This window comes from Harpia harpyja, chromosome 4 (assembly GCF_026419915.1).
Source record: "Harpia harpyja isolate bHarHar1 chromosome 4, bHarHar1 primary haplotype, whole genome shotgun sequence".
Classification (NCBI taxonomy): domain Eukaryota; kingdom Metazoa; phylum Chordata; class Aves; order Accipitriformes; family Accipitridae; genus Harpia; species Harpia harpyja.
In genome coordinates, this window is record NC_068943.1 from 18,801,337 (window position 1) to 18,829,120 (window position 27,784).

At 37.2% G+C, this 27,784-nt stretch overlaps 2 protein-coding genes across 7 annotated transcripts in view; one reads left to right on the plus strand and one right to left on the minus strand.

Annotated features, from left to right (window-relative positions):
• DIS3 (DIS3 homolog, exosome endoribonuclease and 3'-5' exoribonuclease) lies at nucleotides 1-23,209 on the plus strand. Its single transcript, XM_052785998.1, has 21 exons — nucleotides 1-283; nucleotides 2,421-2,578; nucleotides 3,918-4,111; nucleotides 4,228-4,301; nucleotides 5,414-5,581; nucleotides 6,507-6,671; nucleotides 7,595-7,708; nucleotides 7,796-7,933; nucleotides 9,032-9,178; nucleotides 10,407-10,523; nucleotides 11,371-11,472; nucleotides 12,133-12,197; nucleotides 12,292-12,376; nucleotides 13,005-13,132; nucleotides 13,602-13,688; nucleotides 14,722-14,878; nucleotides 16,508-16,722; nucleotides 17,832-18,000; nucleotides 18,437-18,595; nucleotides 19,003-19,125; nucleotides 22,892-23,209. The coding sequence occupies exons 1-21, from the start codon at nucleotides 50-52 to the stop codon at nucleotides 22,979-22,981; spliced, it is 2,889 nt and encodes a 962-aa protein (XP_052641958.1). The 5' UTR covers nucleotides 1-49; the 3' UTR covers nucleotides 22,982-23,209.
• The window catches only part of BORA (BORA aurora kinase A activator), a 24,439-nt gene continuing 15,778 nt past the window's right edge, over nucleotides 19,124-27,784 (minus strand). For 3 of the 6 annotated variants that reach the window (XM_052785991.1, XM_052785990.1, XM_052785994.1), the window contains 2 exons: nucleotides 27,090-27,267; nucleotides 19,124-20,133 (listed from right to left, as the gene is read on the minus strand). In XM_052785991.1, the coding sequence (XP_052641951.1) occupies nucleotides 20,081-20,133; nucleotides 27,090-27,267 (231 nt within the window). In that variant the 3' untranslated portion in view covers nucleotides 19,124-20,080. Of the gene's footprint in view, nucleotides 20,134-24,583; nucleotides 25,546-26,209; nucleotides 26,800-27,089; nucleotides 27,268-27,784 lie in introns of those variants that run through there. The other 3 variants (XM_052785995.1, XM_052785992.1, XM_052785993.1) reach the window with 3 other exon arrangements.

Sequence of the window (27,784 nt, forward strand, 5' to 3'; positions counted from 1 at the left end):
ACCGCGGTGGGTGCCGGGAAGGCGGCGGGGCTGCCGCGCCGCGCGCGCCATGCTGACCTCGCGGACCTTCCTGAAGCGCACGCGGGCGGGCGCGGTGGTGAAGGTGGTGCGCGAGCACTACCTGCGCGAGGACATCCCCTGCGGCGCCGCCGCCTGCCGCCTCTGCCCCCCCCGCCCCGCCGGCACCGGCCGCGGCCTCGAGGCGCAGCCCAGCGGCGCCGCCAGCAGCCTCTGCCCCGGGCCGCACTACCTCCTGCCCGACACCAACCTCCTCCTTCACCAGGTGAGCGGCCCCCCGCAGGCGTGCTGCGGGAGGGGGCGGGCGCCGGCGGCCGCCTCGGCCGAGCCGCGGAGGAGGGCGGGCCCGGGCGCCGCGGAGGAGGGCCCGCCGCCTCCCTCTGGGCCCGGCCGGGCTCCCCGCGGGGCCTGCAGCCCTGCGCCAGCCTCGACTAAAACCGCTGCGGGGGTGACTGTGCCCGCGGCCTTCCGAGCGGGGCTCGGGCGTCGCTCCTGGCCGGGCGCGTTCGGCAGCGCTCTCTCGGGGCCCGTGCCTCCCCGGCGTTACCCGTGCCTGCTTGATGCCGGCGTGCGGAGTCTGTTCGTTGCCCGCCAGCTGCCGAGGTAGGCCTTCCGCATCACTGAGGCCAGCCTGGTTTCAGACTACACTCCGGTTTTAGGTTTTGCTGCCCGAACGGTGGGAGCATTTCTTCCTTGAGCTGTTGCGGTCTGATACGGGTATGGAAAGGCAGGCAAGGAGAGCGAATAGACTCTGAAGCAGCAGCTGGCATCTTCAGGTGGTCGCTGAATTTTCCTGTCAATCTGAATTTTCCTAAATACCGATCCTCTTTGTCAGAGACTGTCATAGGCCTAGGTTCTCTATACCGTGATGTTGATTTCAGGCAACGAATAGAGGCTGCAAAATCGTCCCCTGTAGAACTCCGGAAGCATGGGGTGAACGTTGCAGCCCTTTGCTGATTGTGCAAAGGCTTGACTTTGGGGAGTGCAGACAGTAGAACTCCAGGCTGAGAGGCAGTGAATTCCCAAGCTCGATGTTTGACTCTTTTTTTTTTTTTGGTTTTTTTTGATTGCTTTTGAATACATCTGTAGAAAGTAGAATAGCCCCGTGCAGACATTGGAGACTGGAAATAATTCATGAATCCTAACATGGATTACTCAGGAGGGGGCACAACACTCACGTGTTTCAGCAGTTACCCATCCCGAAAGGTGTAACTAAGGGTTTTCTTCCCACAACAGCAAGTCAAGGGATGTTTTCAGCCTGTTACCCATGGACTTCTTGGTGTCTGTTGGCAAAGTTTGTATATACATACTATAGAGCACTCTGAGGATGCACCAGGGTATGCTGCCATGAACTGGAGCAGCAGGGATTAGGAAGTCTTGGTAGCAGTAGGAAAAGGTTTTACCTAGCAACTGGAACAGGACTGCAACAGTAAGACTTGACCTGGTAATTCTGCTTGTGCCTAGAATTAATACTGGATTTCTTGCCCTATGAACAGGGCTCTGAATCTTTTAGGTCATCCAAACATCAGATGCACAGAAGCTTGGTCTGGCATTGCTTTTAATTCTTTTAGCCATACTCTCTAGAGCCTTACTGATGTCTCTTTTTGGAGGTGGGTTTGCACAGTTCCTTGCCACAAGCTTAGGAAATTAAGCTCACCTTTTTTACCTGACAGGTGCATGGGGTTTTGGTGTACATTTGTCTCTCCTGCACACCACAGCTGTCAGGTGTTGGCAAAGAAAAGTGCTGAAAATTTTTTAACAAATTTCCTCAAAAAAAAGGATCTTTGAAAAGGTGAAGAGCAGCTAGCAGAATTCCAGTTGATTTGAATCGGCTGAAATGAAAATTGCAGTGCAACAGTGGGATTAGTTTTAGAGAACTTAAGCCTACATGTGCACAGGCATGTCCGTGTTAGCTGTGTAACAGTGGTCAGGTACTACTTCATGGTTTGCATTGCTCACAAAGACATGTGGCAGACAGCCTTTAAATTATGTTGGATTACTGTCAGATTGTGCATAGAAGTATTTTGTTTACAAAGATTATAATTTACAAGAACCCATCTTATGTAAATAAAATTTCTAGTGTACTCCTGGCCTTAAATTTGGTTGGAGTCCTGCATACTTTGGGGCTGGATTTGGTGGCAGTCAGAATAAGTCCTTATCTTCAATCCAGCAAAATTCAGGTCACAGAGAGGCTGGAAAATCCTATTTGAACTTTTTGCTCACAAGCAGGAGGAAGCAGCTTAATATACTGTTCAGTTTCCCAATGGTGAGAGAAAAAGGCAGAAGTAGTGCAACTCATTATTCATGTTAGCTTTTTACATATTAATCAAACAAATATTTCAAGTCCTGTTGTTGGGTAGAATTAAACAACAATTTTGATTCACTTCCATTTTGTTCCTCAGATTGATATACTTGAAGATCCTGTTATTAAGAATGTCATTGTGCTACAGACAGTCTTACAAGAAGTCAGGAATCGGAGTGCACCAGTATACAAGCGAATTAGAGATGTGATTCAAAACCCTGAAAAACATTTCTATTCCTTCACCAATGAACATCATAGGTAAGGTGTGGAACACGGTGTAACAAAGTGTTGTCGTTTAACCCCAGCCAGCAACTAAGCACCACACAGCCGCTCACTCACTCCCCCTCCCCCCCCAGTGGGATAGGGGAGAGAATCGGGAAAAGAAGTAAAACTCATGGGTTGAGATAAGAATGGTTTAATAGAGCAGAAAAGAAGAAACTAATAGTGATAACGATAACACTAATACAATGACAATAGTAATAATGAAAGGATTGGAATGTACAAGTGATGCACAATGCAATTGTTCACCACCCATTGACTGACGCCTAGTTAGTCCCCGAGCGGCGATCCCCCCCCACTCCCCCCAGTTTATAGACTGGACATGACATCACATGGTATGGAATACCCCTTTGGTCACTTTGGGTCAGCTGCCCTGGCTGTGTCCCCTCCCAACTTCTTGTGTCCCTCCAGCCTTCTTGCTGGTGGGGCATGAGAAGCTGAAAAATCCTTGACTTTAGACTAAACATTACTTAGCAACAACTGAGAACATCAGTGTTATCAACATTCTTCTCATACCAAACTTAAAAACATAGCACTATACCAGCTACTAGGAAGACAATTAACTCTATGCCAGCTGAAACCAGGACACAAAGTTGTACTGATGTCCAGTAAAAGTAGTGGGGAAACAGAACTGGAACATGTGAACTAGGTAAAAAAAAATTAGATTGGAGTGCATAGAACTGTATACTTCTAAGGAATCCTATTGGATTCCTATTGCATGTTCCAGGAGCTTTTCTGGTTTATAATTAGTATAAGCATAGGTATATTATGAAAAGGTGATTAGAGTATTGAGTAAAGTTTACAGACAAGACTGTTAACTTGAGCAATGGAATAATGCTTTTCCATTTTAGTGTCCCTTTTAAACACACTCCCAATGCTTTATTAATATTGCCAGGACAGTCTGTAGCAAAATTCAAAAACCTGTTAGTCAGTTAGTGACAGAAGGCTTTAAGAAATGAAGATGCAATTAATTTGCCTTTATTTGTGCTCACAAGTAGTTTCCAATACTGCAGTATTGTAGTTCTAGGTGTTTTGAATCCATAGTCCTAGCATCTTGAATGCAGTCCTCTTCAATCGGCAGTGAGAACGTTGTATTAGAGATTAACACTTCCTTCCTCTTTTTCTTTACCCTTCTGTCTCCTCAGCCTTCAGTGGCCTATAGAGTGTCACACATACTATAAAAATTGGTACAGCAGTAATTCTTTTGGCCTCACAGTCTTGATCTTGTTTGTCTGAAAAATTTTTGTAAGTATGGATAGATGTTGGGATTTGTTTTGTTCCCCCCTCCCCCTTGTTTTTTTGTTTTTAATTTATTTAGAGAAACATACATACAGCAAGAGCAAGGAGAATCTTCTAATGACCGCAATGACAGAGCCATTCGGGTAGCAGTAAAATGGTACAGTGAACACTTGAAGAAAATAGAGGATGAGGAGAAGATTCAAGTTATCTTTTTAACAAATGACAGAACTAATAAAGAGAAAGCTCTAGAGGAAGGGATAACTGCTTATACGTGTAAGTGAAGTGGCATGTACGTTTAATTTATTGCTCAAATAAACAATCTCAGCAGTCTTTTCATACCTAAATCCAGTGCATCTCTTGCATAAATATTTATGTGTGTGCTTTTGTAGGTGAGGAGTATATAAAAAGCTTGATAGCTAATCCTGATCTTGTAGATCGTCTTGCTTGTGTATCTGATGAAGGGGTATGTTTTTATTTTCTTTTTATAAAATAATCTAATCACAAATGGTTTGCAGTATATTATTGGACACCATATGTCAGGCTATAAGCATCAGTTTAGAATATGAGGACTCTGGACTTCGTTACCATTTTGGCAATACAACTTTTTGACAACTGAAAAGAAAAAAGGAAATATTGCAGCTGGTTTTACTGCTGCTTATATGCATATTAGTAGGTATCTAGTTATTTGTATAAAGCCAGTTGCTTTAGATAACTGATGTGAAGATGAGAATAATAACTTGGTTAAAGACAGTGTATAAATATTAGAAATAATGGAAACAAAATGAAAACTACAAAAGTGTGTATTGCAAACCATTTAGATCTTTGTTTTGTGTCTACTGTTTGAAAGTTTTATGTTTAAACTTATTACTGATTACAAGGGTTTTCTATCAAAAGCTCTGATTTTTGTGGTCAGTGTTTATCAGAATCAAGGCTTAGATTTTCAGATAAGACTGATATAGCTGAAAACTAACACCACCAAAAAATGGGAAGGTTAATTTCATCAGAGTTAGTTCTTACAGAATGGAATGGGACATGCAAGAGTGGGAAGAAAGTGGAGGGCTCAGCTGATCTTTTCAGCATTTAGCTGTAGTTCGTTCATTCAGCTGTAATTAATTGTCTGACTGCTCCAACATTTAGTCACAGTAATGTGTTTTCATGTTTCGTGTAGCTTACAGTATATGCTTTCACTGTGTGCCATACTCTTTGCTATGCAGTACTATGCTGATATTTTCTTCACTAAGTGTATATTCAGTCAGTATGTCCAAATCAACATAAAAGTGTATGTCACTTGTGCAGTGTCTTTTTAAGTAACTGCAGGCAAACAGAAAAGGAGGAGTTCCTAGAATTGCCATGTTTCTATGTTCTTTATGCTTTTTGTGCTTCATTAGAAAAATTGCTGCTTAATAGTAGTTTTTCATTATTATGCATACTCATACCTACACATAGTTAGGATTTTGGAGTTTGTTAGCTTGAATGTCATGTTCCTGAGCTCAGTTTTGGAATAATGAATACAGAATTCTGAACATTTCATCCCTTTTTTTTCTTTTTTTTTTCTTTTTTTTTTTTTTGAAATAGAAAGAAATAGAAAGTGGAAAAATAATTTTCCCAGAACATATTCCTCTTAGCAAATTGCAGCAAGGAATAAAATCTGGTGTTTACCTTCAAGGAACTTATAGGGCAAGCAGAGATAATTATCTTGAAGCTACTGTTTGGGTTCATGGAGATGCTGAAGAAAACAAAGAGGTAAGTTTTTCATTTTTGTCTTCATGCTGTGAACTTTAACTAACCTCAGTAATGACTTAAAGTGTAATTCTTTCATGGTGACATATGTTAAAATGGAGCATTATAGTAATTTTTCCTCTCCTGTGTTTCTCTTGACTTTTTTCTTTGTTTTCATTTGTTTGTTTATATAGATATAGACTACTGAAATGTTGACTATGCTCTTTTTGAAAAAAGAATGTGTTTAAAATTATACTTTGTGTTTTGATAAAGTATTTGATAAAATGAAGCTGAATCCTAGTTGTTAATAGTTTTTCAGTTGACTAAAATATAGCCCCCTTTTTTTTTTTTAATTAGTTTGAAGTATATGGTGAAAGACAGAGAAACAAGTTTGTAGGATGATTTTCAGAAAACCTGTGGTGAGCCCTTCTGGGGCTCTCTTACTCTATTTCTCTTGCTATTTTCAAGCCGGTGCTGAGTTGATGGGCTGTTCCCCTCCGAGCAGTTAACCCACCTGTCTGCCTACTGTATTCTCTGTTGGCACAGTTGTATAGACTCTGTTTCCAAGCAGCAGCAGTTGCCTCCTCCCTCCCTATTTGTGGTGGCTGGAGGTGCTTCTCTGGCTCTCTGTTTCTTTTATTCCTATTTCCTGGTAGTATGAGGAGTCCCCTAGCCTGCAAAAATACACAGGTTGTCTGATTTTTTAAAAAAAAAAGTCAGGGGAAAACAAAATTTTTTTTTTATAGAGGCAACTGGAATCCTGAAATATCATCAGTACTGAAAAAAACCTAGGCAGAGGGAAAAATGCATCGCAAACATGCCTTAAAATGTTTTAGAGCGCAGAGCCTGTTATGCATATATACTCTTCTGTTATACAGCTTTGATTTGGGTCTTCTGTTGCTATCATCATGAATATTTGCATTTTCATTTTGTTTTCTAAAAAATCCAGATAATTATACAGGGACTGAAACATTTAAACCGAGCAGTTCATGAAGATATTGTAGCTGTGGAGCTGTTGGCAAAAGATGAATGGGTGGCACCGTCCTCAGTGATCTTGCAAGATGATGGCCAGAATGAAGATGACATTGAAAATGAAGAGGAGAAAGAAAACATTGTATGATATAAATAATTTTTTACTTAACTCTTATGTTGAGAGTGATGAAATCTGCAGTACTCTGACAGTTAGGCTTTAGGTTTATACGTCTTTTTTATACTGACTCCTAAAAGCTATTGTGAATTCAGAAATTATAAAACTTAATTGTAGTCCTACAGTTGCATTAAATACATGATTATGTATAAAATGGATACTTAAACCCAATCAGAAATTCCCACGTTAGTTCGTTAAACTTAATAAATCCAAAAGTTACTGAGTATTCAGGTAATAATGCAAAGCTATCTACTGATGTGCAGATTAGGATTTGCTAGAATAGGAGCAGGTGTTGTATCATGATGACAGTCAGCTTTTATAGGCAATGCATACATTTGGAATGAGTTGTAAAATATTCTTTAGCTTGCCATAAGTCCGCTTAATGTGCGTGCAGTGCTCACGCATGTCCACCCTGTCCAACAAATATTTTAATTTCTTTAGAAACATGATCTTCCCACTAAATTCCATGGGAATCCTTTTTAATTATTGTGTTCAGAATTACTGCAGAATTTTCAAGCAATGTAAAAGGACTCCAGAAAATTACAATAATAGGTTGGAAAAGAAAAGGGACGTAGTTGTGTACTAAGCAGAGACAGTGGAAGAAGATAGCATTTCTTCAGAGCCATCTTCTGCTGCTTTTGTTTTTCGGAAACAATGTCCATTTAAAAAAAAAAAAATAAGCCAACAAAGTAGTCTTGTCACATACTAAAAATATTAAGTGTCATGCAAAGCACAGGGAGGCATAGTTCTGCTTATGAAGTCATAATAGAATTTATGGCATTATAGTGACACTTAAGTTGTTACCACCAAGGTTTGAGATATATGCTGCAGTCAGGCATGTTACCGCGAGTTCAGACAGTTTTGGTTTTAACCCCCATGTTTTCTACCAGCTGAAGACTTCTGTTAACAAGGACATGCTGAGACCTACAGGAAAAGTAGTGGGCATTATAAAACGAAACTGGCGACCGTTCTGTGGCATGCTTTCCAAATCACAGATCAAAGAGGTAGGGAAATAATCAAGTTATTGTAAGTGCAGATTTTTTTTTTTCTTTAATTAGAAATTATTTGTTCCTTTTTTTGGATGTTAATAGGCACGGCGCCATTTGTTTACACCAGCTGATCGCAGAATTCCTCGCATTCGAATAGAAACAAGACAAGCAGATACATTGGAAGGACAAAGAATAATTGTTGCCATTGACGGTTGGCCCAGGAATTCCAGGTATCCTAATGTAAGTTTAAGTGTTTTCTTCTGAACTTTTATCTATCTGATTTTTATGTGTTTATTAGCTAAGATGTTTATTATTATCTGTAATCCTGAGTAACTTCAAAAAGTGTTGATGTAAATTTTAAGTTCCTTGAGTGCCATTCTTTGATGGTGCAAATTAAGGAAGTCTCTAAATGATTTAGTTTACTCTTATCACCAAAAAAACAGGTATGGGTTATCATACTTAAAAACTTGGTCCTTAGGTTCTGCAGTGAACATACATGTGCTAATTAAGGTGCTTTATTTAGACTAACTAGGGACCACCTTTTTTTAGTCTGGGTTCCTAGAAATGTGAACCTTTCGCTGTGCCTTTGCATCCACACACTGATCACCATCCTGGCAAGTATTTTTAAACACATTGGCCAAATTCAGTCAAACTGCCAGTCGGGCAGAGTTACAGGTAATTAAGTTCTTAAAAGTTCTTTGTAAATATAGAGGAGGATGTAAGAGAAATTGAGGACATTTGTTTAAATTTGTGTTGAACATCAGGTTTTGAGGCGGCTTCCATTGGCTTGTGTAGGAATGCATAGCTTGTAATGAACGAGAGCACAGCTGTCTCATGCATGTTTAGAGAAGTGAAGGAAACTTGGAAAATATATGGAAGGAGTGTTAAAGACACCATAACTGCAGAGGGTGAGATGCATGGGGAAGGAAGTAGATTTAACGTATTAGGGAGTGGGATGTGTGGCACAACACAAACTCATAGAGAAATTAGACCTTATTAGTTTCACTGCTTATACAGAAATGTTTTTTCTGCAAAACTGAATTGCCACATTTACAATTTTTGCGGTCTTAAATGTGGAGAATTTAGTGCTATTCTAGGAAAAGAGGAGGAAGTATAAAGTTCAGACTTACTGAATCAATTAAATGGTTGAAATGAAATTTCTCTTTTAAAGATGAGAAAGTTAACTGAAGAAGGAAAGATTACTCCTTCTGTGTAGTTTAATATACTAATAACCTCTGAGATAATGGTCTCATACCTATTTTTGAGCAAACACTATTGCCTGATGTGCATGTGTGTATGTGTATGTATATATTTGTATGTATGTATATTGTTTCTCAGGGTCATTTTGTAAAGAACTTGGGAAGTGCTGGAGATAAAGAGACCGAGACAGAAGTTCTTCTGCTTGAACATGATGTCCCTCATCAGCCCTTTTCCCAGGGTGTCCTTAGTTTCCTACCAAAATTGCCATGGAGCATTACAGAACAGGTAATAACTTCTAAATTATTGTAATAATTACTGTACCTTCTCCTTCAGATCAAACTGTGACATTCTTGGATATCCCAGTGCACCAAAAATAGAGGAGAAATGTCCAAAACCAGCCAGATTTCCTATGGAAACAAGGCCTCTGCAAGTTTTTGGATTTTGGCTAAAACTGTGTTTGTTAGTGATAGATATTTTAAGATAAAAAACATATTACGGATTTCGTTAAAAAATAAAAATATAAAAAAAGGGTCTTTTGCAAAGGAGAGAGACTACAATTCAAATAATTGTAAGATCATCCCTAAGAGTTTTTCATCTTCCTAAATGGCTTTGTAACCAAATGTGGCAGCCAGTGTCATCCCTAAAATCATCTGAGGAGAGGAGACTTTAATATGTCCTGCTATAATCCAGTAAAGTAATTAGAGAAAGAGAAATTGATGTTTGCAGAATTGCTCATTTTAAACGCTGTTAGTGAATTCCAGGTTCCCCCCAGTAGCATAAAGATGGGAAATAGTTGGTTTAGAATGTATGGAAAAACGTCATCAGGGAACAATTTGAACATGATACGGGGTTTTTTGTGTGTTTTCTGTATTTTAATTTCTTTGAGGTGGGCTACTTTTATTATAATTTATTACCTGTTCCTATTTCTTTTGATGTGGAAACTGAAGGAGGGATCTTTGTGTAAATTAGCTGTCTAAAAGTCAGTTGTCTGGTCGAAGATACCTATCTGAGATCTTTTTGTAGCAATCATGCAAAGGTAGATACTTCCAAAGCGTGCAGTTCTTTCAACTGTCTAGACATCTAAGCCTTAGAAAGCTGAAGTTGGTTGAGAACAGTCATATCCTAAACAATTTGTCCAGCTGGACATCAGTCATAATTTCACTTAAAAAAGACTTGATTCCTAGTCCTGCTAATTCTGAGATTATGAAAAGATTGTGGTTTTGCTCTGTTTCTCTTCCTGTTTGCTGTAAAACAGAAAAATTCTCAGTACTTCATCATCATCTTAGTTTTTCTGTTACTGTAGTTTTTGCATATGTTTTGATCTTATAAATAAATATTACTGTAAACCTTGTCCTAAAACAAAACAAAAAAGCACTCTGAAAATATTTGGTTGCTTTGGAAAATGTTATGTGAAGTGCCTTTCTCAAATGATCATTTTTATTTTGATATGGAAGATGTTCTTGAAAACGTCTTTTTTTTTTTTTTTTTTCTTTTTTTTCCCCTCCCCCCCCAGGATATGAAATACAGGGAGGACTTAAGGCATCTGTATGTTTGTAGTGTTGATCCTCCTGGCTGTACAGATATTGATGATGCATTACATTGTAGAGAAGTAGAAAATGGAAATATAGAGGTATTGTTTCTTTTTTTTTTAAATGAAGCCAGTTATTTATTTATTTACTACTTCCTTTATTTTACAAACAGTGCAGTAGTGGTAATAGTAAATGACATGAGCAGAGCTCTAGATCCGTTGTAAAAGAAATTAGTGGTGTTCACACAACTGCGAGATGGTAATAAAGAAACCGAGTTGATTTGCATTACATCAGTGTCAGAAGTGGGAATTTAATGTTTTCTGAATTCACCCTGCTTTCTGCTCATTGGGCATGGGATATTAATATATAATTTATTTACTGCTTTAGCTAAGTATCAACATGGCTATCTACAGCTAGATAAGGAACTTCCAGTAGAAAAAGCAAAGCTACTTCTGTAATGCCTAAGGAATGATTATTTTATTTAAAAAAAGAAAAAGCATAAAAAAGCTACAGGCTTGACACCAGTTCTCTACCGCCTTTATCTGATTTAGTCAGGTTTTCTTTGTTATAAATTAATTTGTAATTGTAATAGCAGAGTGTGCCAAAATGGAAGGTCTAGCAAACAGAAAAACAAAAACAAATTTGCAGTGAACCTTGAAGAAAATGAAAGAGGTTATTCGAGGCCCCAGGCAAGAAGAGTTGCATTGGTAATGAATATACCTTTCCACTAAATGTATGCATGCCCTTATTTTGCATAATTGCTGCAACTCTTCATTTTTTTAATATCAGTAAGATAGGTTTTAACTATTTCTATTACTAAATATAGGAGCTGCTGAAGGGAACTGGGAATGGGTAAATTGGGTTGTAAATAAAAACTTGAGAAAGTTTCTTTCATGTTGAGAACTATTTCTCTTTTGTAAGATGCGTAATATGATGCTTGTTTTTTAGGTTGGTGTACATATTGCAGATGTCAGTCATTTTATTCGCCCAGGAAATGCTTTGGATGAGGAGTCAGCAAAAAGAGGAACAACAGTCTATCTGTGTGAAAAAGTAATTGTTTTCTATATAAAAAGCTTTTTATACAATTAAGTGGTTGGATTTTTCGTTGCTTTCCTCTTTTAATTCTCGGGAGTAGAGACATCTCTAAACTAAGGAAAAAAAAAGTAGACTCCTTTGGGCTGCATTTAGTTTGCCTCAGACTATCAAAATGAAGGTGCTTTCTGTCATTCAGTCTGGACAGCAAGAGGGAGAATTTTATCATTTTAAATCCATTATCTCTAGAATATCCCTTTTAACTCCTGTTTGAAGCATTAATAACATGTAGTTCTGAAACTGGACTACTGTTTTAATACCAAACTGAAATTGCCAAAGTGGCCTGGTTTTGCCTTTTCCCTTGTTTTGTCTTGAGATAGCTAAATCTCTATTGTTTCCTATGATTTGTATTCATTACAACTGTACACTTAGTCCTGTTTATTTTAACTTATTTCACACAGACCACAGTTTCTTTTCAGAAATAACTGTTACTGAAAAGCTGATAATTAAAATGGATCTTGGAATGACTTTCCTCTGAAGTAGCTTACTTTTCTTTCAGAAATCCGAGCTTTCTTAGCAAAAAAATAATTATTATTTCTAAGCTTTTAGTATGTTAAAAATCAGGAAATTAAAATACATACTTTTAACTAATCATTATTTTTATTCTTTACTTTGCAGAGGATTGATATGGTTCCAGAGTTACTTAGTTCCAATTTATGCTCCCTGAGATCTAATGTGGACAGGTATATGTATATGGTCCATACTTTGATCCCGACAAGACACTCCGGATGTTTATATATGGATTTTAACAATTTTCTACCCTTCTCCCTCTCATAGGCTTGCATTTTCATGTATATGGGAGATGAATCATAAGGCTGAAATTCTAAAAACCAGATTTACGAAGAGTATTATTAATTCCAAGGTTAGTCACATATATATTATACTTCTGAAAAAAAGCTGGACACCTTTTTATAAAAACAATGATCAACAGACTTTATGATAATAAAGTTTTCTTCTGTTTACTGATTTATATTTTCTTAGAATTAGAAAATCATGCTTAAATCCTAAAAATAAAGATGATGTTTGATTCTGCCCCGTTCTTTTAAATCTTTAAGGCTGCAATGTTTTTTGTGCAGTTGCTTTGTTAGGATATTTCATTTTAAAGGTATAAATGTATTGATACATATATTGCACATGGTTAGTATGTACCAGCTAGTCATCATTTTCAGTTAAATTCAGTGGACTCTGTAGGTGTTTAATATATTTCTGAAAATTAGACTTCTAATGTATAAAATATATCTGTGATCAGCATAAAAAAACACTGTAAATGCCTGGTATTTCTTAATATCTTGCATAGATCTGTCCTGTTTTGTCCATTGTTCTTTGAGAATGACATGCATTTAGGTGTTGAATGTAAAGTTTTGTATTATTGTGAACCAACTTTGGCAGCAAACTTCAGTTTCTGCAAGGCAGAATTATGTTTTTCTTTTCAGTAGTCAATTATGTATCATGATATGTCTTTTTTTTTTTTTTTTTTTAACATCTTCAAGGCTTCTCTTACATACGCCGAAGCACAGATGAGAATTGATTCAACAACTATGAATGATGATATTACTACCAGCCTACGTGGACTAAACAAATTAGCAAAAATTCTGAAGAAGAAAAGAATTGATAATGGGTAAACTGTGCAGTGTCCCTGTTTCATTTTTTTCCTTTTTTTTTTTTCCCTGGCTATTTTTTGCTGTCAAACTGTATAATGGTCCTCTGTGTCCATTTTTCCAGTGAAGATCTTTTGAAAGAGAGTGTTTTGCCATTTCAATTTGCATAAAAATGCCTGTCTTCATTTCCCCAAAAGTACAAACTTGGGATGTTAACTTTTTCTTCACAAGATCAATCAATATGGATTTCTTACAGTCATTATAAAAACACAACCAGAGGAGTAGCATTTGAAGTTTTAGGAGCACTCTTTATGTGTGTCAGCATCATAATTTCTGCTAATTTGAACATTGATTTCACAATTTTAGTTTTAATTTCTGCTAATTTTAATTTACAGTTTCATGATAAACCCAGATGCTGTGTACAGAGTTGCAACTCAAGTGCTGTGTCTGCTTTACTATAGTTCGTTAATACCACTTACTGTCTTCCAGAGCCTTGACGCTTTCCTCACCAGAAGTTCGTTTCCACATGGACAGTGAAACTCATGATCCTATTGATCTGCAGGCTAAGGAGCTCAAGTATGCCTTTTCCTTAGTTAATTAATTCAGGGCAGGGATGGAATTAAAGGCATGTTTTAAGTAGCAACATTTACTTAATAGTATACAAAGTTCCTATAATAGTGCAGGACAGTCATAGAATCATAGAATGATTTGTGTTGGAAGGGAGCTTTAAAGATCATCTAGTCCAAAGCCGCCTGCCATGGACAGGGACATCTTTCACTAGACCAGGTTGCTCAAAGCCCTGTCGAACCTTGAACACTTCCAATGATGGGGCATCTACAACTTCTCTGGGCAAGCTGATCCTAGAAAAGAGAATTCCTCTGTATTTTACTGCGCTATTTATGAAGCAAGTTTTGAACTGTATGCTTCATATATGAACTTAAGTCTTTATTACTGATTTAATGGAGCACTAAGGTTCAAACTTTCTCTATCCCACTGGCTTCTCTGTGATGCTCTCCTATTGGTATTAACAAAGGAGAGAAAGTAGAACTTGGAGTTACGGATTACTGAAACACAGATTAAGAACAACAGAGCAGTTATTGCACATGTGCAGAGCGATAGAGACAATCTTACTGAGTTCTAGGAATGGAGCTACTGATTTAATTTCTGAAGCTAGGTACTTGCTTTCTCTCACACTACTACTGAATTTGTGGGCTAAAATCTACACTTAGTTATGTATACTGTCACGGCATTACGGTGTGCAAACATGGTGCTTTCAAAGTTCATATGCATGATATTTGAACAGTACTCTTAGGAAGAAATCAAGAGGCTTATCTGTTGGTCTTTTTGGACATTTCAAAGAGCATTTTTCTTTAATTTGTTATTTTAGAGCATTTTAGGGTTTTTTTTTTGTATCTGACTCATTATTTGAAACTTAGTAAATAATTGTTATGTTTTTAGTCTTTGAAATGTTTGCCTAATTGTATAAATGTTCAAAGCCACTAGTTACTGTTATATAATATTATTAGGATAGTGGAGTGTTTCGTCATTAGGCACTCAAACCAAATATATAATTTAATGCTTTTCTAACAATTTTATTTTATGTTGATAGAGAAACAAACTCCATGGTTGAAGAGTTCATGTTGCTTGCCAATGTCTCTGTAGCACAAAAAATTTACGAAGAGTTCCCGGAGTTTGCTTTACTCAGGAAGCATCCTGCTCCTCCCCCATCAAATTATGACATCCTTGTGAAGGCAGCAAAGTCCAAGGCAAGTTTTTACCATGCTAATTAAGTCAATTAATTATAAAAAGTTGTGTTTTCTCTCTGGTTGGCCACTTACCCAAGAATAAGGGTTGGAAAGCAGTATTTTGACAGTGTGTCAGCTACACTTTGAAATTGCTGGTACCTGCAGCAAGATATCTGTACGTCTAGATGAAAGGAAGAATCTTGTGCTTTTTAAAAACCCTTTCACAGGTAAAGAAAGCAAATCACTCTAAGTCTTTTGTATTGTAACTCTTGTGTGCTGTAAATGTTTCTCCTCTCCAAGCCACGTGTGATTTTTGAGCCAGTTTTTGGCTTCGGATCACATACGTCATTCATGTATTTAAAAATTGGCCAGTCACATCAAATAACATGTCTCAAAGTCAGGAAGTAAGAAAGTGTGTTCATGTGTGTTCATAGTTTCCATCCTCTCCTCAGATCAGTTAGAGGTTAATTTAGCCTGAAACAAGTCTGATTGAATTAACAAGTCTGAACTGAAAAATGGTTTTTCCAGTTTCAGGACCTTTTATTTAAAGGTTGTGGGCCCCCTTGGAGCTAAATTTTTAAAGTTAACTTTTAGACATTGTGATGTGCACTCATATTTCCTTTCCCTTCAACTCTTCCCCTCCCCCCTTTTTTTTTCCTATGGGCAAGACAAACTCCCAAATTCTGTTGGTGTAAGATTAACAGACGAGCCCAAACCCAACCCATTTCATTTTCCTCTGCTATAAAACTGGAATAACTATAATGATTTCATTTGTACTCTGAAAATTATTTTTAAAGTACCATTTTATTTGGAAAGCTAAATTCCTGTGCATAGACAAAAGTTCCTTTGATAAACCAAAGTGACTTTTTACTACTCTGACAGAACCATCACAATTAGGCATTAATATGCTATGTTTTTGTTAAACTTTTGTAATATGCAGTTATTTTACCATAATACAGACATACTTTGATCTCTGGGTCATAGTTTTTTGTCAGTGGTGTACATGTACATGAAGGAAAGAACATGCTGATTCTTGTGATGAAATGTAGTTGTGTGACTGTAAATTAAAAATGCATTCTTTATTTTCATGCTACCTGAATTTTTATCAGGGAACACTAGCAAACACGGAACAAACTTAATGTAATACAATACTAGTTTTACAAATCACTTTTCCAAGTATAAGCTTTAATAGTTTTGTGGAGGAAATACAAGAAGGTTGATTACTGCTTACATTGTGCTTGGATGAGAATCTTTGTGTAGCATAAATACTTTGGTTTTTTCCCCATATCCCTTCTGATTTATTCAATAAAAGGATAGAAAAATGAAACCAAAGGAAATAAAAAAAACTTGTTAATATTAGCATAAAGTGTTTCTTAGTTCTGAATGGATGTCTTTCCTGAATTCCTAGGCTACTGACTTAGTTGCTCATTATTTGCATAGAGCACTAGTAATAATGAGGGATGGATCTGTGCATGGGTGGATTTTTTTTTTTTTTTGGGTGATAGTGGCATTCCATTAGGTTATTAGGTGTGATACCTGTGCCAGTTGCTAAGATCAGCATGGATGTAGCTGTTAGATTTCTGCTTATACTCTGTTAATATTTGCTAGTAATACCTGACTTTTTTTTTTTTTTTTTTTCCCTCCTTCCAGAATTTGAAAATCAAGACAGATTCAGCAAAGGCTTTAGCTGAATCGTTAGACAAAGCTGAATCTCCTGAGTTCCCCTATCTAAATACACTGTTGCGAATTTTGACCACTCGCTGCATGATGCAAGCAGTGTATTTCTGCTCTGGAATGGATAATGATTTTCATCATTATGGTTTAGCCTCACCTATTTATACCCACTTTACCTCACCCATTAGAAGGTACTTTTATTTTATAAAAGTTTCAGAGAACAAAAGAGTGGTTTGTTTGTGAAGAAATTCTATTTTAAACTGTGGTGTTGTCCATTTAAAACAAAATACTGTTTCTGTTCAGCTTTAGATTTCACTTGAGACAGCAGTGGCTTTACGCGGTGATCCATCTTCGTGTAAGCTGCTAGGTCTGCTGTCTGCAACTCCTAAGGTCTAATAAAATTTTTTAAAAAGACTCATAAGAGAAATGCATCCCTAATGCATCTCTCTGGCATAGAAATGCACTTCAGGATCACTTAGCATTGTATAACTCAACCAGAGACTGGGGCAGAGTTTGGTCAGTCATTTTTCAGGTGGGAGCTGTGTTTAAATTTTGAGGAGACTGTATTTTACATATAAAAACATTCCTAATTTGAAACTTGCTACTGTAGCTGTTGCACTGTAATGAAATTGAAAATGAGGGTGTTTTTTTCTTTTAACCAAGAAGTATCTAAGTTTTGAGGAAAATAATTGTCGGCGTATTTTGCTCTTTAGAAACATTTCAAGTTTCACTCTTACAGGTGGATTAAAATTCCTATGCATTTGTGTGGATAATTTGTGGAGCTTCTAGGAGTCCTAATAGTAAATTCTAGTTGCTAACGGATGTGTTTAAAAGCTCCTGGCTGAAGTTCTAATAAAAGTTATATACCGAGAAGTTCAAGTGTGATTATGCTTTGCAGATCAATGGCATTGAAATACCACTCTACACTAAGTTTGTCTGGTTCATGGGAAATGGAAGAGGGAGTGGCTTAAGCTGCCATGGTGAAACATCATTCTTTAGTCCAAAAATAAAACTTTGTTTCTTCTTTGTAAACATTCAACAATACAGGCTCTGTTGGTAGAATATAGTAAAGAATTTCTTTTAGAAAACAGTACAGTTCATTCTGGCTCTGCAGAGTGTATCTTTGGTCAGCAAAGAGAGTGATCTTGAATTAATACATGGATTTATCAGCAGACTGTCATTATTACAAAGACTTTTTGATCTATAAGATTTATAAAAACAAAATTATATTCAGGAACTTTTTTTTTTTTTGAAAAGTATGTTTTGATATGTCATTGACCATTTCATTGCATCTTTGCAGGTACGCTGACATTATAGTACATCGACTTTTGGCAGTGGCCATAGGAGCAGACAGTACTTACCCAGAACTTACAGATAAACATAAACTAGCAGATATGTGTAAAAATCTCAATTACCGACATAAAATGGCTCAGTATGCACAAAGAGCGTCTGTCGCATTCCATACGCAGGTAAGAAGTTCTGAGACGTGAGGATCAACTATGGACAATTCATGTTGATGTTAAAGGAAGGGAGGGAACATTGAGTTGTACTTTGTAGAGCAAAATCAAGCAAGTCTGCAGGAATGATTAAGAATGGGGGCAGCTGCTTTGAGGAAAAGCTTCAACATTGCATTGCCGATCCTGAAAAATTTAGAATAATGGCATCTTGAGGATTCTTTTTACTTTGTGTTTTTTATAAATATGATGAATGCTTAATTCTACAGTAATGTTGTAAACATTTAATGGGATTTTTTTTAATCTGCTTTCAGTATATGGTGTGTAATTAGCATGGAGTATAGATTTGTATTTGACTATTTTTATTTTTTTAAGCTAGTATATTTATAATCCAAAAGAGACTGTTCTAGTGCTTTTTTCTCCTTATTCATGTATTTTACTTTTGTTACAGCTGTTCTTCAAAAGCAAAGGAATAGTGAATGAAGATGCATATATATTATTTGTAAGAAAAAATGCAGTTGTGGTTCTGATTCCCAAGTATGGGTTAGAAGGAACAGTCTTCTTTGAAGAAAAAGGAAAACCAACACCAAGACTGGATTACAACAATGAGGTACATTTTATAAGGTTTGTTCTTAAATACCTTTAATTTTTGATTTGGTAAGTGAGCAGATTGACTAAAATATATTGTAGTTGGATTTAGAAAGGTAAGAGAGCCTTTTCTAAATGCAAATTTATTAATTTGTAGTAGTAGTGCCACAATTGTCTTTATAAGTCTAAATAAACAGGTTCTGTCAGGAACTGGTTTCTGTAATAGATTCAACTAATACCTAATTATCTGAGTAAATACCACAAAAATGTATGTGGCACATATTATGACACTCTGAACATTCAGGACAGTAATTTGTGTTCATTTTTATTGACACGTAACTTTTAATAACTTCATACAAAAATATTTATTTCTATAAAAACATAAGACATTGTAAGCAGTGAGTATTTATACAAAATTTGAACTTTCAGGTACCGTCACTTACTGTGGAAGACACAACATTACATGTATTTGATAAAGTTAAAGTGAACATTATGTTAGATGCTTCCAACATCCAACATCAGAAAATTCGGATGGTGTTGGTAGAACCAAAGGTAAGGCACAAGATCTGTGTTTCATAGAGTCGTATTACCCTTCAGAAATCTTAAAAAATCAGCATATGGTGAAATTGATATTTAGCCCAGAACTAAAAAATCATTTAGCAGCAGATTGTAGTGGTTGCTTCATATTTACTTTCAGTAAAACACAGGTCTGCTTTCACTGGCTGTTGAAAAGAATAAAGGGCTCTAAATTAAATTTCCCTTCTGGGCCCATCAGGGATATTTCCACTGTTGGGAAAGATGATGATTTGCTGAAGTAATATCTTTTGAATTTCATTGTTCTGTAATCAAATCTCCCTTTTGGAAATCTGCCAAAACTCAGTAGGATCTTCTTTTTGCTCCAGTAAATTACAGTGTAACTGTGATGGGTGGCTCAGAAGGAGAGCGTATAATTGCTGACTGTAAATGGCAGTCCTTTCTTACAACTTTGACAATATAAAAATTATCTCATGATAATGTTGTAAGAACTGTAATGCCCTAATAACTGTGTCTCTGGTCTTAAGACTTTTCAAGTCTAGCTTCTTAGTGCATCTGGGACACTGGGGTTTTCACCTGGTCTCACACCTCAGGCCTGCTGAGTATTTTGCATGCCGTTACAAGATTGCGTACTTTCATTAAGTTACATGTGACTTTTTTGGTAAACAGGTGGTTGCAGTAATTGAGTATCTATCTGTAAACATGGACGAAAAAGAAAACCCAGAGTAACCTTGTTGTTTATGCAGTCAAACATTATTATTTCTTTTTTCTGAGAAATCGTTTGTTTCCAAACACATGTAAATATTCTGATCTTTGAGCTGTTGTATTAGCTTGAGTTGAAGGCAGTCCTCATGATTTCAAAAAGTAGGAGTAAATAGAATTTGTAGTAGAAAGAGAGCTTACATCTTGCTGTGCATTCACATGCTTGTGCTCACCAACCAGTGTTTGTCAGAGGTGCTGTTGTGGGCATAACTCAGGAACACTCCTGTTGCAATGACTCCAGTCCCCAAGGGACATGCTTCGTTCCTTGAAAATAGACACAAAGTAAGGCTAATGCAAGCTGTTGTTTGTTTGGGGTTTTTTTCCCTCCCCTTCCCTGCTACTACTTGTACTAATTTCTGTGAAGGTCCTTGGTCTACAACAAAGCCAACACTGTAATTTTAGGTTATCCCTTGATACAGGAATGGCCTCACTGGTTAATCCAAAATACTTTGTCATCCTAAACATCAGTTACTAATCCTCCTTCCTGGTAAGGAACGAGTATAGGGGTAAGATGTACATACAGTGATCGTTCCGCTTGTGTCCATTCAAAGCTTCCAGCAATTTACAACTTGAATACTGTCTCACCTAGAGATACACATCTTTGTGTTCAGTATACAGTTTTGTTCTGTGAATTTGTTTCATCACTTCTTTTCCCAGCTTACACTTCCGACTCCCACAGTATCTTGTAACAGCGAGTTCCACAGCTCACCATGTAATAAAAAGTACTTAACCTTTCATTTGTGTCAAGCATGGTGCCCAATACTGTTACTTGATGACATACTGTATTTCCTACACTATGAAAAATAGTCTTTTATTCTTATTTACCATTCCCATGCCACTCAATTCTATATACTTCTATTATCCAATATGTTAGCTCCTACTTTTCTGGAAACTATTTCTTATCTTTGATCTTCCTCATCACCTTTATGTTTTTGTAGTTCCGTTATGTGATTTTTTTTTTTTGAGCTGGGAGGAACCAGAAGCACATGCATGATTCTGAATGTGAGGACACCATAGATCCATACAGGATCACATACATACAGAGATCCATACAGGATTTTGTGTGTTGTATAGTGTTATGTGGGAACACTTTGCATCATCTTCCATTCCTGCTAGTACCAAGACCAGTTTTAAGCAATGAGTTTATACACACCAATGGTTGCTAGCTGACAGTTTTACACTTGCTTTTAGAACTCTTCAATGGACAGTGTCAAGTCCTGGCACTGTTAGTATTCCTCTTACCCAGTTTGTTCTAAACTTTGTGGGTTTTTTTGATTGTGGTCATTTGTGACAGTTTTCTTGATGTTAGTCTTAATTTTCTCGAGTGCTTCAAATACACTTTGACCTGTTCTTCATGCCTGTTTTAGACTTCTACCATAATCAAGCTATCCACTGATGGAGGAGCAAGGAAGAATTCCCTACCTCTAACTTACTCAGAATTTTTATTGCTGTTCTTTGGTCTTTTGGGCTTGCCTGTTTATTTTAACTTCATTTTGCACTTATTTTTTCTTCATTTGGACAAGATTTTTACGTCTTAAAGGATGCCTGTTGACTTGTAATACTTATCACTCTACTGACTTTAACTGTTCTCTTGAAAGTCCATTGATAAATGGCATATTCTTACTCTAAGTCTTTTTTAAAATTCTATCTATCATCTCAGCCCTGAAAGCATTTTACCTTTTTGCAACCCCCTTTAATAAAGTCTTCATTAAATTCCTTATTATTGCTCATGTAATGCATTTTAAGGCTTGGGGTTTTTATCCTTCTACCGTGGTGATGCATTTTGAATAAGTACACTGAAATCAGTATGAGAAGGATGATTCTGTGGGTAACCTCTTATGCAGGTCCTCAGGCAAGAGTTGCTTCTCTCTTTTTATGGGTTCTCTGACTAGTTGCTCCACAAAACAGGCCTTTATGGCAGCTAGAAACCTGGACTCAGTCTTGAGCCTTCTTGTGATATTTACTCATTGAAGGTAATTTATTGTTACCATGTTACCTGTTCGCACAGCCTCTCCCATACTCCTTAGCATGTCATAATCATTGCCATCCTGACTAGCTGACCAAAAACATAGCCTTCAGCTTACAGTGGTGGGTTTAATTCCAGCATAGGTACTCTAATACAATTAAATGGCTCTTCTACTGACACATGCTGTTGTTGCTTTCACATAATGGATAACCTGGTATTAAAGTCCTAGTGATCAGCTTCCTTGCATCAAGCTTCTGAAGTGCCTGTTACTTTCCCTAATTGGACATTACGGTTTGCCCATAGACTCAGGTGTGGAGGAACATACATGTGTCTGGTCTTGGTCCAGTTGTTTTATGAACCCTACTTAAGTGAACTGTATTTCATCATAGCCTGCTTCACTCTTCTCTGCTTGAATACCACTCATTTCCATATTCTCAAAGAAAGCGTAGCATGCTTCTTGATGACCTCTTTCCATGAGGACAGGTCGTTTGCTGTAAGCATACAGGCTTTTCTCAATTCTTGTTCATTGCTTTAGAAGAAGTCCATTTTCCATTTATTTCAAAAGTTTTTCCAGTTTCTACCAAAGCTAAGTGCCTTTTTGCTGTGCAGCGTCCTGAGCCTGACAGGGCCTCTGCTTGACTGGAGCAGCACTGAAGTAGTGATTGTTTTAAAAGCAAAACAAAAATTGTTAAGGCCCCTTTTCACCTCTCTCATTCATACCCCCTGCCTTGCGTTCCAAGCATTTGCTAAGGCATGGCAAACAACTGAGAAGGCGGCACATATCATCTGGTGCAAAGGAACTGCTGGCAGTTTAGTCAGGGAGGTGCTGCTGCTTGTATTTCCCTGCACATTTTCCAGCTTTTAACTCAGTTGAATGTTCTACCTGTGATTGTTATATGATGGTAGACCTTCTTTTAGATGACTAGTAACAGGATTTTCTGATGTTGATACAGCATTTGTAAAAGGCCTGTACAAGTAAACTTGAGTTTTATCAGGACAATATAAGCTAAAAGTGAGTTAAACATGTTCTGACTTCTAATTCTTTTCTTACTGTAGATAGTAGAAAATGATGTGCCTGCAAACCTGTCTACAGAGATAAGCTGCAAGAACGAACCAGAGAAAAAGAAAAAGAAGCTACAAAAATAGTTTGATATAGAAGTCACGTGTATTTGTATTTATGTATTTTTTTTTCCCTATGGGCAAAATGCTAGAAACAGATTTTGTTTACTTTTAAATACACATTTTAATAATTTGTAAAACTTTTTTAAAAAAAAACTTTTTATGAATATATGTATGCAGGAGAACAGTAGTTTTAAAATAAAACTGTAGACATACTTTGTCTAGTGGGTGAAAATAAATGCTTTGCAAAGTGAAGGAATAGGTGTAGTTTTTTGTTTGGGTTTTTTTTTTAAACAGCCTTAAGGCCATTGAAAAGCCTGAGAGAAGTCAGTCTCTTCAGTCTGCAGTGCATTCTCTTTAGCACCTCAGAACTGAAAGAACTAATTGTGCTTGTTACTGGTCTTAAGTGCTAACTAACAGAATTTACTCTTGAAAGATAAATTCGACAGACTTGTACTTCCTTCTGGGAAAGTTCTCTCTCACACCCGATGAGCTGTGTATATATATGCACATGATATGCAGATGGAGAGAGAAACTGTAAAAGTGCACTAGTCCTTGTCCCAGACCTTAAGGCTTATTTAAAATCATTGCTTAGCTTCTGATGAACTGCCTGAAAAAAAAGGATGGAAACCATCAGTTACATTTGTGTTACACAAAAATCCACAAGTCATGACAAGTTTTGCAGTGATCATTCTAGTTTGTGTTGTCAAGATGCTGACAAGTTAGAATTCTTAGTTAGAATTGTCAAAAAAAACCCAAACATTTTGTGCCTTGAACTGCATTGTTACAGTCAAGCTACATCACCTGGCTGCGTAGTCATAGAGTACATTTTATGTGCTGTGAGGACTGAAGTAATTTTAAGCGTGCTTCTAGACTCGGTGCTGAGCTCCCACCAGAGGGACTTCAAGGTGGTTGCTGTCAAATTCCACAGGTTCATTTCAGTAAACCTGCTCCAACATGCCTCTGATTACAGTCGTTTTCATTCTAGCTTCAGCACCCATAGACTGGTTCTCCTGATGCCAATTCCTAGCTCTCAAAGCCAAAAAACTGCAATCCCATGTACTACAGCTGTTCCTCAGAGATCATTGAAGAGTTAGAGCTCACAAACTTTACTACTCACTTACTCCTCAGTGGCTTGCTTGGGTAATCAGTGGGTCACAGCTGATCAATACATGGTTGTCACTTGGCCATATTTACTCAGCTCCCTCTATGCTGTCATTTTAAAGGATTGGACCAGATTTATAAAGTACATATTTATAAAAGGCATCAAAAGGAGACAATGTGTTTAACTGATTGCAAGAGAAAAAAACCCCACCCTATGAACGAGACATTTGAATCCTGTCACCACTGTTCTAAAAGGCTTTGGAAACTTGAAACTAAATTTTAAAGAAAGATGTGCAGAGCACTAGATGTATAACTGGTACTGCACTTTTAATTCAGCACCATATATTACAGTAACTGAACCCATTTTTTACCTGTATGCAGGAGAGCAAAAGCTTGCCAAGCTCCTTGCCTGACCTCTTCCTCTGTTCCCCAAGGCCCCCCACCCAAACACCACACACACGTGTGTGTTACAGGCAGCGCTCCATGTAAGATGCTGCAAATTGTAGCAAAAAAATTAATACAATCTAGTTATGAAAGAGATGTCTTTATTCTATTTCACTACTCAATTTACAATTATACATGTTAAATGACCCTCGTTAAAACTACCAAAATTAATTTAATGTAAACAATGACCATTTCTTGCAACGTGTACCAACCAATGCATTAAGTACAACTAGAGAAACAGAATGGTCAAATGATTTCCGTGATAATTTGCACAGTAGGTTTCCTCTACAAAACAATTATACGAACATAATAAAAAATAGGCACCTTTTCATAAAATAAATAATTCCCATCTAACTGAAGACTATAAAAACGGGACAGAAAATACAGGCAATTTATTTGAGTGGGGATCCTTAGTTACTTCTCACATTCACCCATTTCTGATGTTACTTTTCCCTTACCTTTAAGAAAATACTCACACAGGGTCTGATCATTGAACATATCATTATAAAGAATCAAAAGTTTTAATTAAAAAAATAAAACCAAATCTTAATTAGACATATCACGCCAAATCGTTCAGAAACAGATCATAATTTGGACCGCCCTGCTTTTCATCTTCCCCTTTACATTAACATTACTAGTATTTTTAGTAATCACACTTGCAAAAATAAATCCTTTGTACAGTCCAGGAATCTGAAATTCACCCTTTCAATTGACTGTTGTTAAAAAGAAGTATCATGAGAAACAGAAAAGATGCAAGGCTATAAATAACTTTTAGAACCTTACAAAACTCTTGCACCCAAGTCTCAGGTCTAATGCATTGCTTTTTCATGCTGTGCAATTCTGTTCGCACCTCCCCTTTTCAGATTTTTAAAAAGTGTTGTCAGTTGCCTTTGAATTTAGGTGTGACCAACTGTTTGAGGCTTAGTGTGCCAATAGCTACTCATCAGCCACAGTCTATCACTTTGGTACAAGCTTTCCTGTGGGTTGTGGAACAGAATGGGAAGCAGAACATCCATCCAGTATCCTGGGACTGGATATCCTTGCTATGAACAGAGAAAGACTACTTCACCTGGGGCACGTACTAGAATGGACTTTCCTTTTTGATTAATCCAACACGGTTTACTTCAGAGCTCGACAAACAGAGCCCAGAAATCTCAGTATTTCCCTTATCTCTTCTTCCCCTCTTAGTCACTAGAAGATTACCATATGGATTTTTTTTCCCCATTCACATTTATAAATTCCAGAAGGTTCTTTTAAAATCCAATCGAATTCAACCAAATCAGATTTGATTAGGCAAAGGGAGTTCTGGGCTTCCAGACCCTCCTCATTCCATTACTTTTGTTCATTGATGTTTTTCTTGAAAGTATCAAGAGTTTGTTTATATTAATACTTTTTGCAGTAAGTGGCATGCAAAAAGTTAATTATTTTTCTAAACATTTATCTAAATATTTTGGCAATTTCTGTAAGCAACATAATAATATTGGGAATTAAGCATAAGAGGGAAGTAAAAGTGTAATGGTTTACTTTAATAGAAGGAAAGCTGCACCATTGTCTTAATGATGTACTGAGACCAATTAACCTTATTGCACCTTCTTATGTTCCTTCGAAAAGGTACTGGAGCATCAATTTGGACACAAGTGTTCTTAGGGGACACTGGTGGAGTCAGGTGATCGACTTAAAGATTAGTACTAATACAATTACTAAACTTTAAGTTGTGGAAAAGTGCGTTATTTCTGTAACTAGAATGGAGTTTTCATGCAGCTGTTCATGAGGAAAACTTAATTAAAAGGACTAGCCTGGTATTAAAATCAAAGCACCCATTTTTAACAGTTTGCAGCCTACTCTAAATCATATACATATTCCAGGGACCCATTTCTGGAACACTAGTTTTATTCTTTCCTCATGAAAGTCACAGCTGAGTTTCATCCCTGTTACTTTAGACTGATACCGACACTCGCCCCTCTCCTGTGACCCCAGCCCTGCTCTTATCACACCCCCAGCAGTTCATTTCTGTCCAGTGACACTGTCTTGGTACCAGTGCTAGTATTCCTGAAGCCACATGATAAATCTGATCAGGGGAAAAGCAATCCAAATCTAAACTAATACTCCTTTCCTTTTTCTCTCCTCCATGGAAAAAATTCCCTCATGCCTTCAGGAGTTGTCTCTTAAAATGTAGGTGTTTTTGCAGTGACAGTGGCTGCTATGCAAGTTACCCTAGGTTTGCCCAGTCCATCTGAAACACTCCTCTTGAAGCTGAAGTTATGTCCAAACTTTCGAAACAAGGCTCCTCGTGGAATCTACCGTAATCACAGAAGGAACACAATTCTGAAAAAACACTATGGTTTCTTTGTACCAAGTTTAGCTGCCTTAATTTTCAAAAGGATTGCTTAATGATACCAATACATTTGTTAGTAAGACCTGAAAAAACCCACATTATTTAAAAACTCCCTTAATATATACCAGACAATTTATTACATTTGCATTAAAAAAGCAAAATAGTATGTATAATTCCAGGTAATTGAGGTCATATATATATAAAAATTTATTAGACAACACAATATAAGTTCTCCATCAGAAAACTACATACCATTTTTGTGAAAACCCTGAACTTGATTTTCATTTTTATGTTTCCAGGCAGAAATGTTACAAGTTGTATTCTGACCAAATACTGTACTGCGTGGTTTTGCTTTTTGGAAACAGGATTGCTTCTCTGGAGATTTTGCTCTCAGCAACTGATTGTCCTTATGGTTTAAAACAGTACACTCCTAGGTTAATAAGGAAAAGTTAATTTTAAAACCATTTTCACAAAAATTCCCCCAAAGAAACAAGATCCAAACTTACTACCTGAAAATTTCAAGTTACTATTAGTACCTTAGCCTCCCACCTCTCCCCTTCTGAAATGAAAGGTAATGTCTTCTCTGCACAAATCTTTGAGATTTGTGCTGTCAGCCAGAACCTCCTTTCAGAGCACACATGCTCTGAATGACCCAGACTGGGTTCTTTTAGCCAGCAACGTGCATGCTTTTTTCTTTTCATTCTTTGTGGGCTCTCTGTTGTGAGAGTTGAATGAAGTACTTGATGCCTCCACACTTAAGTCCTAATCCAAAATGCAAAGTTGGACTTAGTCAGGATCTAGCAGTTGCAAGACTAGCAGTGGGAGAAGGCAGCTGCATGACATTGGTGAGTCTCTAGGACAGGTTTGGTGTTAGACTATTTATTCCGATGAGTACGTTCACAAGTATAATCCATGTCCAACAGGGTGAGTGGGGCAAGACCTCAGAG

Excerpts from the sequence above, each read along its gene's own strand:
- DIS3 (XM_052785998.1), top strand. The coding sequence starts at position 50 with ATGCTGACCTCGCGGACCTTCCTGAAGCGCACGCGGGCGGGCGCGGTG. Across the intron at positions 5,582-6,506 it reads ATGCTGAAGAAAACAAAGAG|ATAATTATACAGGGACTGAA; the intron begins GTAAGTTTTTCA and ends TAAAAAATCCAG. Across the intron at positions 13,689-14,721 it reads CTGCAGGCTAAGGAGCTCAA|AGAAACAAACTCCATGGTTG; the intron begins GTATGCCTTTTC and ends TTATGTTGATAG.